The 12,428-nt window shown below is 46.9% G+C and overlaps 2 protein-coding genes across 3 annotated transcripts in view; one reads left to right on the top strand and one right to left on the bottom strand.

Moving 5' to 3' along the window:
- LOC142559996 (uncharacterized) overlaps positions 1 to 11,566 on the top strand; it is a 45,459-nt gene extending 33,893 nt beyond the window's left edge. The window contains exons 8-10 of the mRNA XM_075671729.1: positions 5,394 to 5,468; positions 6,078 to 6,187; positions 10,100 to 11,566. Coding sequence (XP_075527844.1) covers positions 5,394 to 5,468; positions 6,078 to 6,187; positions 10,100 to 11,003 — 1,089 coding nt within the window. The 3' untranslated portion in view covers positions 11,004 to 11,566. The remainder of the gene's footprint in view (positions 1 to 5,393; positions 5,469 to 6,077; positions 6,188 to 10,099) is intronic.
- LOC142560273 (phospholipase A1-like) overlaps positions 1 to 12,428 on the bottom strand; it is a 54,455-nt gene that overhangs the window by 19,266 nt on the left and 22,761 nt on the right. The gene's annotated exons all lie outside the window — the stretch shown is intronic.

The raw sequence follows: 12,428 nt of genomic DNA, 5'->3' as shown, positions 1-12,428 counted from the left end.
CACTAATAACATGTGGTTAGCACAACTACAGGAGCTTTCTCAAGAAGCAAACATCCGAATAACGTTCAGTCTGGTGCTTTGACGGTTCGATGCTCCTTTGGTATGTATTGTCTATAGACATTCTTTAGAACTTTTGGTGCTACGTGAGAGCCCACGAAACCACATCTGGAACACTTATTAAAATGACTTGAAAGGCGTGTAGACATTAATATACTGCGAAACATCCAATCAACGTTAGTGGCAACATATTTTTGAAAACATTTTGCAAACATCCACCTCGAGAATAAATTTAGATATTGTTGTTTTTCACTAAAGATACGTTCTTGTAGGCTGTATATTTCAGTTTGCAAAATTTGTAAAGAGAACGTTTCAGAAAAGTCAAGTTCTAAACAACAACAACAAAAAAGAATCTTGCATTGCGTTCATTCTTCACATAGGCTGAAGACCATGGATTAAAAATTAAAATTAAATTATGGGGTTTTACGTGCCAAAACCACTTTCTGATTATGAGGCTCGCCGTAGTGGAGGACTCCGGAAATTTTGACCACCTGGGGTTCTTTAACGTGCACCTAAATCTAAGTACACGGGTGTTTTCGCATTTCGCCCCCATCGATATGCGGCCGCCGTGGCCGGGATTGAAGACCATGGATGTATCCTGGATCGCCGAGAGAAATTTATGCAACGATGTAACGAGTTTTATTTGAATGGTTGTGAGTGTTTGTGTCTTGCTGGCCTTGTGTACGAAATTGAGACGTATTTACTTGCGTATATATTATTCGGCTTGTAACTTAGTTGATGCCTGGAGAGAAAACAAGAGGCGAAAGACAGAGAGGTTAACCAGGTTAAGTGTCCGGCTGGCCACTCTGCACAGGGAGATGGGGTAAGGGACAGTAAAGATAAGAAAACAAGATAATATTAGTGGAGCTAATGGAACCCGCTGCTGTGGTGAGTGAATCCCCGCATTATTCTCGATCGGTGAGTCAACAAACTTATATTTATTGCAGATAACTTAAGTCGCCTTTCTCTGTACACCTTTCCAGTTTGTTGATATCCTGTTCACTAAAATGGTACCGTACAACGTTGGCGTATTCTAATGCGGATATTAAGTACGCGTTACATGCCAGAAACCTAGTTTCGGGAGATGCAACAGGTCGTCGACGCCTTCAGTACTACAAGAGATGAAATATTTTGAAATATTTTTTTGCTCGAGCTGCTTGATTCGCGTGTTTTCCTGGATCGATTTTCAATTGATAGACAGCGCTTATCCTGCGTTCGACTTCTTGTTTTCGTTCGTTTGAGCGCTGATCACAATAAGTAACTTCCCGCTTGCCCATTTTGTCACCCTTAGAATAGCACGGTTCAGAAAAGTTATATTGTAAAGCGAACCCGTGCGTGCTGACACGGTCATGCATGAAAATGCTCTTTGGTTTCCACTACAAAAGCACTCGATAACCCCAGGTCGTCACCTAGGTTGCTCCATAGGCCGCTTTAGTCAGTGGCGATCTAAGAATACAGCGGTATATGAACCACTGTCCAAGTGAAAGAAGCGCCGGCCAATAACGTTCGCTCATTTCTTTCGCCATGACGTCATGGTGGATGGATGGATACAACTTTATTGTACGTCCGGCAAGGTTTAGCGCGACCCGGGCTCAGGTCTCCCACGGGGAAACGCCAAGGTCCTGCCTCAACGCCGCCTCACGGGCTTGCTAGACTGCCAACGTCTGGATTCCGAGGTCTGAGCTGCGCAGAGCGGCGGCCCACCTCGACGACAGGGTCTCCGGAGCAACTGCCATCCTTCGTATAACTACATCGCACTCCAACAGCATGTGTTTGAGTGTTGCTGGTCCTTCCTGGCACAATTTGCACGCGTCGTCCTGATGCTTATCTGGAAAGATACGTTTCAGGCGGTATGGATTAGGGAAGGTGCTCGTCTGGAGCTGTCTCCAGGAGACGGCCCGAAGACGAACTTCTTCAAACATCGGCATCGCCCCGAAACGTAGTTTCGGGGCTCGGAATCACACAAAGGCAGATCCAGTGCGGTTTTTGTGGGTGGAACTCGCAGTGCACTGTTAGGTTAGGTTAGGTTAGTAAGCATTCCCGCCACTAACGTGGTCGCCATCGCACCGTCAGTGGCACGTTCCTCAACGTGATTGGTCACGTGCAGAAGCGCGGCCGAAGCATCTGGTCTATTGCGGCACTCCACAGCCGCCAACGGGAACAAACAGTGAACCTGCATTCGACGCCAGCTGAGGGAAGCAGCACGGAATGCAGACACCCGATAAAGGGACAAGTAATCTTTCGTTACTTTACGAAGTGGGAAGTAAGGCACCTCAAGCAACCGGTGGGTAAGATCTCCCAATTAACAAATGACCTAATAAAGAAACCGCAAAGGACGAAAGTGTCGAACTCAAGAGGAAATTTCCTCTTGAGTTCGAGCTGTTTAAACAGCTCGAAAGCGGATATGGCGGCGTTCGGCGCTTGATTGTAAATGTTTCCCTCGTCATCTGTAACAAAATGGTTTGTTGTAAATCCTACCGCTATTGTGCGCTATATGGTATAGTCTACTGGATATAATGTACTTGAACTAGACCGTGTTCTTTGTGAAGTGCATTTATTTATTTATTTATTTATTTATTTATTTATTTATTTATTTATTTATTTATTCATTTATTTATTTATTTAAATTAAATTATAGGGTTTAACGTGACAAAACCACTTTCTGATTATGAGGCACGCCGTAGTGGAGGACTTCAGAAATTTCGACCACCTGGGGTTCTGTGACGTGCACCTAAATCTAAGTACACGGGTGTTTTCGCATTTCGCCCCCACAGAAATGCGGCCGCCGGGGCCGGGATTCAATCCCGCGACCTCGTGCTCAGCAGCCCAACACCCCAGCCACTGAGCAACCACGGCGGGTTATTTATTTATTTATTTATTTTACTTTATTGAATTTATTGAATTCTGCAGCCATAAGATTCCCAAGAAGGAGACTAAAAAAAACATGCACAACACAAAAAAACGCGCTAAATAACAGTTCATTGTTAAAACAACAATATAACAGTTAAAGTACAACAGTTCTAAAGTCGAAGGCATATGGCGCAACCAGGACACCGGTACAACGTTTAAAATACTAATGGAAGGTCATCTTTGACGTCCGTCGCTGCGCGCCACCAGCGTCGAGCTGGAGTCCCATGCAGGACCCGTTTCGAGACGCCTGGCCTAATTCCTCGCGGCTCCGAGTGCTTCGAGGTTTACGTCGCTGGCCCGTCGCAATCCGCAGGCAGCGCGGCGTGTGTGGTTCCCCCGTTCGAGCGCGTTTTCTCATGTAACACTGCCATTACCTCTCCTTATTTTCCTTACCCTTCCCCTCCTTCCTGGAGTGCTTGGCTTCACTCGGTCTCGGCGGATGAACAAAGGGCCTTAGCGGGGCAAGCGCTTTACTTTACTGGGCCTTAGTGTTTGCCTTAAGCAAAGTTTTTTCATCCTCCTAGCTCCTTCTCTGAGAGGTTCCGCAGCGCCTTGCGAACAGTTTGACTCGTCGCGAGAATGAATCCTCGCAAAACTCGGTGTAGTAGAACGAACATTTCTTCTCTACGCCGATGCACCACATGTCATCTTCTGTCTGTTGACACAGCCGCGCTGGAACGTAAGCAAAGGGAACGCTTGTCAACAGATGCAGGGCGCCATTGGCAGGAGTCTTCAAGCGCCGGCGATAAGAACACGGCGGCAAAAAAAAAGAAAAAAAGGTAAAGAAAGCAAGCCAGAAGAAGAGTATGCGATGTATTTAGACACCATTTGCGTTAATGCACAGCTGTGCTAACGAATGAAGCTTTAGTTTCAGGCGATCTTACATACATACATGAGAAAAAGAAGAAACTTTTTCTCGGCAACAACTGCACCAAATTTGATGAGGTTTGTTGCATTTAAAGCAAAAAAGTTAGAACATAGTGACCGTTGGCGCCGAATTTTCGATTCACGCCGTCAATTGTTCTATAAGTACTACTGAAAATCGCAAATTTTCAGAAAGCGAGACTACCAAGTTTGCAACTCTGTAACTCGGCAAAGAAAAAGCAAATCGCCATTCCGTAAATTGCACACATGTTACATCTAAAGCGGACAAATGTGTTGCATTAAACATGGCTCTCAAGCACACCTCTATTATTGCAGTAGCACTTTTGCAATATGTTCATGACATAACAAATTCACGTAAGATATAAACTAACAAATCAAATTTGTCCGCTTTGAATATTCTGACGGATGCAATTGAGAGAACTGCGATATCTGTTCTTAGAGCTAAGTTGCATATTTGTAAACTCCGTGCTCTTACTTTTTTTTTTTCAGACTTACCAAGTTTCGGAAATTCTTGCAAAAAAATTCAGGCCACAAATCAAGTTTCCGCTTCCAACAGGCACTAGAATTCAACTTTTTATCTGAAATGCCGCAAGTTTAATTGAAATCGGCCCAGGGTCTATCTAAGAAAAGCATTTCTGCGTTTTACATGTGTTTGAATAGAGGGCGTCGGAACTGGGGACGAACTAAAGCTTCCTCTTAATTTGAAATCTAACGTATTGTTATGAAATATGGTGCTCCCTCGAACAAAAAAAAAATGTGTACGAGAAAATGCCGTCCTGTTACGCGGTAACTCAAACACAAAGCCATCCAGCTTCCGTTTGTTTTTGTGGGAGCACCACGGACGCAGGCACGAAAAGTTCCTAGAAACTAAAGGCTAACAGCTTCGCTGTAAAAAAAAAAAACATAGAAAAAAGGAAAGAAAACTATAAAGTTTTAAGCTACGTAGCTTCCAGTTGCTTACTTTCGCGAACTACATGCACGGTCGCAGCAAATAAATGTGTGCTTCGGTTCCGTAGCTTTCGCTGCGCTGCCACAGAAAGTTGTCGCCCGTTGTAGTGAGCGTCGCAGGAAACTCTGTGGGGATTTGAGAGATGTGGGTGTCGGATAGGCGCCTTTTACTCGGATGCAAAGAGCACTTGCACGAGACAAGCGGAGCGGTGCACGTGCTCCAGCTGATTGATGACGCGACACGCGTGGTTACCCTCTGGTGAGAGAGAGAGAGAGAGAAACATTTATTGAATCATAAAATGGAATTCTCGCGGATCGAGGTCTTCTCTTCTTCACGCTGCCTTCTCGTCGAAGGGAAGCCTCTTCAGCACGGGTGGTCCCTCAGTCCAGGGCTCCACTGAGTTTGGCCGCGTCCCTAGCGTGCTCCGCCATCCTTCTTTAGACGGCGAGCTCGCAGCTGACGAGCCGGCCCTCCCAAAACTGACCGTCCGACTGTCGCCGACACACGGCGAAACGAACGCCCGTGCCGACAAATGTCAGATGATGATGATAGTGACCTCGAGCGTCTTTCCCAACGTCTGTCCATTCTTTAGATGACTATCATCATCACCGTCTGGCATTTGTCTGCACGGGCGTTCGTTTCGCCGAATGTCGGCGACAGTCACACGGTCAGTCCTTACGGCACATTTATTCCGTTGATATATGCTGCGCCCTAGCGCTGGCTTGAAATATCCTATCTCTAAATTGGCGTCGGGAAATACCCCGAAGTGCTGAACAGTTTGTAGAGCAGGGAATGTCCCTGGAGCCAACGTCCTGACAAGGCCTGGCGAAGACGAGGCACTGTCGAAACATTGGCTCCAGCGTCGTTCCTTCTTCTAACATCTGTTCATCACTTTGTCTCACTTGGACGAAATAACTTGGTAGTGCATTAGCATTGACCCCGCACTGTGTTCGAGGGCCCCGCCACGATGTACGTTTCACGGCTAACTGAAGCCCGACGCAAAGACGCACAGCAGCCATTTGAGGCGCGCCGCGTCTTCACAGGATTGCGTCGGCTTCCGAGTGCGCAGACTTGGGGCACTGCTGTGTGACGGGCGTGCTGGTATGCGAACTTGGGCCACATTTTAGTGCAAGCAGACAGGAACGAAAGAGTCCATTTTGTCCTCGCCTGCATGCGCTAAAATGTTACCCCTGCTGGATCACTCACCCTTCGTAGCGCGTGCTGTGAATGGTTATTGCCGCGCTGTTGTGCCTGATTACCCGTATTGTTTCTTCAGGGCATCCGATTGTGGTCCACCATGGATCCGAGCTTCGACGAGTCAAACCCTGGTGCGAACGGCGTGCTTCCTTCGGAAGATGAGCTTCCAACCATGGATGAGGACCCCGGGTGAGATGTGACATACGGACTCGCAATAGTGATGCGTGACGCCATACCCAGCGGTTCTGTGAATTTAGTAGCCACTGACGCCTTGACGCCGCCACGGTAATTATTGTTTTAATGCGAGAGCATTATATGCCCCGTTGCGAAAAAAATTCGATGGGCGTGATCGAAAGATGGTACCAAAAATGGCCGACGACGCAGAGTTACAAAAAACGTCAAAAAAATATTCTCGGATTGACGTCATATATCTCAGGGATGTTCCTGTAAACAAAGTGAATTAGTGCATTAGAAAGCTAAACTTGGCAAATTTCGTTATGGGTCGGAATCGAACCCGGGCCTCCGCAGTGCGAGACGAGGACGGTTTTCCGAAGCCACAGTGCGCGGTTCCACAGTTCCGGTGGACTAAAGGTGTTGCATTGCGCACGCGTCGTTGGGCACGTGACGGCTCAGCCAATGGGGAGGACGTGGCGCCACGTAACGCCACGCCACGTCCTCCCCATTGGTTGCGCCGTCACGTGACGGGTGCATAAAATGAGTGTATAAAGTAAAAAGCATTAATGTCCTATCGAATGCCACTGAGTGGTCCGTCAAATTATGAACTCCTCGCGGACAAGTGAGCACTTAAGACGCTTGACGCGTTTTCATTTGGCCTTGCCGAGGCGCAGTTAAAACGCAGGCGAGAGCTTGCGCGGACAAGGAACGCGCCGAAAAAAAAAATTCACGAAAGGGACTATAATGCTTTCGCATTCCCACACGTACGCAATCGTAAGTGTATGCCGACTTTTTTTTTTTCTTGCAGAAAGGCATAGACGCGAAAGGGACTTCCTTTTAATCCAGCTGGTTATTTCTGAAGCTATGCAGAATTTTTAAGGCATGGTCTTCTTTGGAGAGTTCAGATCGATGTGATGTTCGTGGGATCTGCATATCTGGCATGTTTGCTTAATAAGACCATTTGAGGTCCCCTATTACACGCAAGACAAAGGAGAAGGCGTCAAAATGAAGTATACGCGAATAATTTACAAGGATTCCTAATCAACTTCTTTAACTGCTTTCTTTTCGTTGCACACTTTTAATAATGCAGCTGAAACCAGTCAGTGCTTACGGCGTATTCATTCCGTTGGAATGCTGTGGCCTAGCAATAGTTTGAAATATCCTTCCTCTAAAGGTGTGACGATATATCCTGGTATTCAGATTTAACGCATGTTGTGCAATGCAGGCTCTTTTTGTAATGTTGCAACAATTCTGTAAGAGTTATTTCGAAATTGGTGCAGTTCTCAGTCCTTCGTGGCCTCTAGAGAGACGACAACACCGCGGTTGTCGTCTGTCGTGTCCGTGCGTTTCTAGGGCATTCTTTTAGTTCATCAATCCTTTTCTGAGCCAACTGGCCCAGCATATCTGTGCTAAACAGTATGTCTGTAACACCTTGGAACATGTTGTCGCGTCATTCTTCTCTCATACCGTGTCATTAACGATATATTTGCTACGTGTTCACTAAAGGGCTGATTGACAGAGATGCTACTAAGGCAGTCACAGTCCTCCTTCATTTCACAATAATTCCAATTCTGCAACAGCACGCTCAACTCAACACCATGCCAAGGCTGGTAGCATAGCTTGAACAAGTGGGATTAATAAGGGAGCACTACTATCCACTTGTGCCCAGATTTATGAACGACCTCCACAGCCTTGTACGCGAGGTGACTGCTCTGTGATATTATGCAACCGTCGCAGTAGAAACAACATTACAAAGCTTTACTGACATGGCCAGCCCGCTTCTGGTAGTGAGACCGCAAACCCTCAAAGTAGCTGTGCCAGCTAAACAGTCGTGCCTTCGTCAGCCTTTCTCACCCTGCAATTCTCTGTGCTCCCACCTGCAGCACAAAAAATGCACGAACCGTAGCTGCCTGAATTGCAAGCAATAGCCAACGCCACCAGGCCCATCAGCACTTTAACAACGCGGTAGTGCAGATCTATACTATCTCGTTTAATGCAGTGAAAGTGCCTAAAGCAAGCAATCGTGTTCTCACTGTAAATCTGCCAAGTCCCCACACTCCACCTTTTCTCGCATCTAAGTGCTGAGGTACAGTAGGTACAGAGGCATACTATTGAGTCGTTTGAATATATAGGATAAAGCTGAAAAATAAGTTCGTAGGATTCATGGAAGGAAATCTTCGTTGTTAAAAATTGCCCTTGCCGTAGCCTTGGACTAACATCGTTGAAGACAAGGTCTTCTATGGCGACTTCATACGGGTTTAGCGTATCTGGGCTCGGGCTATGTATGTAACCTCTTAACAAAAATTAAGGGACAATTTTGTTACATGTGATTGTCCTATGAACCTGAAAAAAGTACCAAGTTATAGATCTCAATGAGGCAAAAGTAGAAAATCATCGCGAAGTAGGTAAAGTTAGCAGTACAGGCGTAATTACCGCCAATGTAGTCGAAAATTAACCACATTAAACCATAAACTTCACTATCTCCAGGATCGGCCTACCTGGCATCTTCAAAAAAGGAAAATGTGTCAACAGAAGCCGTAGCGAAAGAGAACAACGTCGACGTATAACATGAGCGTAACAAAAGGAACACCGAATGAAAAAAACTCGACATGCATAAAAGCAATCGGGGGTCCGGAAGAAATGCAAGATCTCTCAATCGAACGAAGAAAATAATGCAAACTATACAAAAATGTGATGCAGTCATGTAACATTGCATCATCTTTAATGCCCAACTTTCAGTAAATTTTAAACACATATACCACGTACGCCGACCTTGTTTTCTGTCGCGTCGACTTTGCTTGAAACGCCTTTTCTAACGAAACGTTCCTTATGACGAAGCTCTATGGGTCTTCCTTTATAATTCCTAGTTGGGCGCCCGTGGACAGACATGTGTGACATTTTTGCAATAGTGACAGCATGCGCTTATGTTCAAGGTAGGCAGTGTTGGGTTTGTTGTAAGTGTCCTCGTCATATTTACTTGCAGTACTTGCTCGCGGCACACGTCAAAATGTACCAAGTGTTGATTATCTAGATTTGGAATTGTAAACAACATTGTTCTTTTCTAATATGGAGTAACATATCCGTATGGATTAACATCCAGATGATGCATGGGTGTCTGGTTGCGAATTGTACGTACCTTCTCATAAATCCGTTACGTACTTTTAGGTGCGGATCAAGTGTCGGTGCCCAAAGTTAGAAATCTGGAATTCGCTACCATTTTAACCTTTGAACTATTATTTATTGGTAGTTGCGGCTAATTTCTGACATTGTTATTTAACAGCAAGTCAATGAAGAGTGTTCAGTAGCTGTAGCTGTATTCTTTATGAGACGTGGGACTATTTTCTCAGGGAGGTATTTTTCCAGGTAGTTTAATATCACTAGGAAAACACTTTTCCGGAAGCTAATGTGTAAGTTGCTTGAGGACGCTTTTCTTTTCTACTTCATATTATTGACGGCTACGGTGTGAGCTGTGTTCACTGCGAGATATGTAATAAGACTGATCTTCATAATTCCATTGACAAAGATGACGTCGACATTTTGTCCATGGCTTGATTCTGTGTGTAATTTTTCTTAGTTGGCGCAAAGTCACTGTCAGGATCTCCGAATACCAAATTGTTGTCATGCTGACTTCGCAAGCTGTCGGGAATCCGCAGTAATAAAAGAAGTGGCGAGTGTGCGCCACCTCTAAAGTAGCCAACGTGTGCTTGAGCAGACGAAGAGCACTTAGTTAAAGCTCCCGATCGCTCTAATGCCAGGGAGTGCTAGACAAAAGATCCCCGTGATGAAAGTGCTGACGCGAGAGAGGCCGGAAAGCGGGAAAGGAGAAAGGGGAAAAAAATCTGATAGCTATAACTTCATTTCTAACACCTGTCTTTTGGCTGTATATTCACGTTGCCGTACTCTGCGCTACTTGCTCTCGACTTGCAGGGCACCTAACCAGAGCGGGAGTCCCGGAGAAGAGGTGCGTAACGGCACACGCGGCCGCGTGAGATCCTGGCCATGCAACGTCTGCTCCAGAAACTTCAAAACGCCATGTGCAATGCGCGACCACGTGCTCACACACGCGAACGAGAAGCCGCACTGCTGCCCCACGTGCGGCAAAAGATTCGCCCGGCAGAAGTACCTCACCAACCACAGCCGGATTCACACGGGAGAAAAGCCGTACCAGTGCGACGAGTGCGATCGAAGGTTCGCCTGCGGAACGGACCTCGCGAGGCACGCCCGCACCCACACGGGCGAGAGACCGTACAAGTGCGCAATGTGTCCCTCGGCGTTCTCCAGGAAGAACTCGCTCAACTGTCACGTCCTGATGCACACCGGTCAGAGACCGCACCAGTGCACCACGTGCGGGCAGTGCTTCAGGATGGCGCACCACCTCACGTACCACGTGCGGATTCACACGGGAGAAAAGCCCTACCGCTGTCCCACGTGCGACAGGAGTTTCTCTCAGAAGAAGTACCTCAGCAGCCACGCTCGCGCACACACGGGCGAAAAGCCGTACCGGTGCGACGAGTGCGGCCGCAGGTTCGGTACCAGAGAGGACGTCGTGAGGCACACTCGAACGCACACGGGCGAGAGACCGTACAAGTGCACGACGTGTTCCTCGGCGTTCTCGGAGAAGGGCTCTCTCAACCGTCACGTCTTGACGCACACCGGTCAGAGACCGCACCGTTGCAACACGTGCGGGCAGCGCTTCAGAATGCCGCATCACCTCGCGTACCACGTGCGGATCCACACGGGAGAAAAACCCTACCGCTGTCCCGTTTGCGAAAAGAGGTTCACCCAGAAGACGAGCCTCACGACTCACGCCCGTACGCACACAAAGAAGTAAGCCGTAACACCTGCACCGGTCTTCGGCCTCTTTCTCACGGAAGGACTGGCCGACTACTCACACTCTGACACACACCTCCGAAAAGCCACATCAGTGCTACATGTTCCACAAAAGGTTTCCTCCGCGGGCAGCCGCTCGAACACTGTGTTAATGCGCCTCTCGTAAAGGACGTGGCCGGCAGTGAGGTTCCCTCGTCGGCCAGTTCGCCTGAAGGCGCGCCTCCGCAGCCAGCCACAAGTATGCTACAGTGTGACAAGAGCCAGAACTGGCCCATCAGAACCACATCCCTTTCGGGCGGAGCCTGTGCGATGGTTTAATATCGATGTTTCCGCATTAGTCCTCGGCATGTTGTGGTACCCTCTTGAGATTGTCCGGATAAGAGTTGGGTTTCACCCTGACGTAGGGCTGTGTACTGGACCGTTATGCACCACCATCTCGAAAATTTGCGCAGAAAATTTTCGTGAGCGTTCCTTCAAAATGATGTTCAATGTATTTGCTTGAATTTTTTACTTTATACGCTGCTTGCATTTCGTTTTGGCACTAAATAAAAGTTTTTGAGCGAAGTTTCGCCTTTGCATAGCGGTAAAAAAAAGTTATCTCGTTGTTTGCATTGCACTTGTGCGATTCTGATTGTTTCTTAACAATACCTACATATGTTTGCGAACATTATTTCCAGTGATGCTAAGTGGAAGGAATTACTGCGGAGAGTTTACGTCCGCACAAGTGAATGGGAATCGTGGATGAGCACTTAAGAACTTTGGCTGCAAAAACACCGCTGCGGGAAACACAGTGAAACTTTATCTGTCGGGACAGTTGTGCAACTGTCTAGAGTTTATGACGCCTTACGACGGATGAAGCTCTAGCTAATGGGTTAGGAGTAATTAAACTAACCTAACAACGCGGTGATTCCCGAGAGTGTGTGCCCAGTTAGTTGCAGCTGTCGCTTGCCTTAACGTGGGGTAGTAATTTGCGTGACCATTGCTAGGAGTCCAGCTATAATGACGTGCACCGCTACCGCAACCGCTACAGCTACTGCACCGCTGCCGCAAAGCATGCTGGTAATAGGTGCGGATTTAAGAAAGAGGCAGGGCTACCGAAGGAATTTTCGAAAAGGAAATCTTGGTGAAGCTAAACGTGTGAAGGGCTGCACCGAAGGGAGCCAGGTCAGCTAGTTCTATTTACTGTATTTGTGCACTGGTAATAAACTAGGGATGAATGTAACGTTAAAGCAATATATTATTTTATCGCATTCACTCCATTACTTACTTTCGCTAGTAAATGGCAACTGTAATCAGTTTTTTTTAAGTAATTGTAATCGGTTACTTTTTTCTATAAAGTGCGCACGTCTGGTACTTATCGTGTAATTAAAGGTCATTGTCGCTATATGCTCCCTTGGGAGTCGGCACCAGCAGGTTCCTGCAAAAG

Source organism: Dermacentor variabilis, chromosome 10, assembly GCF_050947875.1.
Source record: "Dermacentor variabilis isolate Ectoservices chromosome 10, ASM5094787v1, whole genome shotgun sequence".
NCBI lineage: Eukaryota > Metazoa > Arthropoda > Arachnida > Ixodida > Ixodidae > Dermacentor > Dermacentor variabilis.
This window is presented reverse-complemented; position numbering and strand designations above follow the sequence as displayed.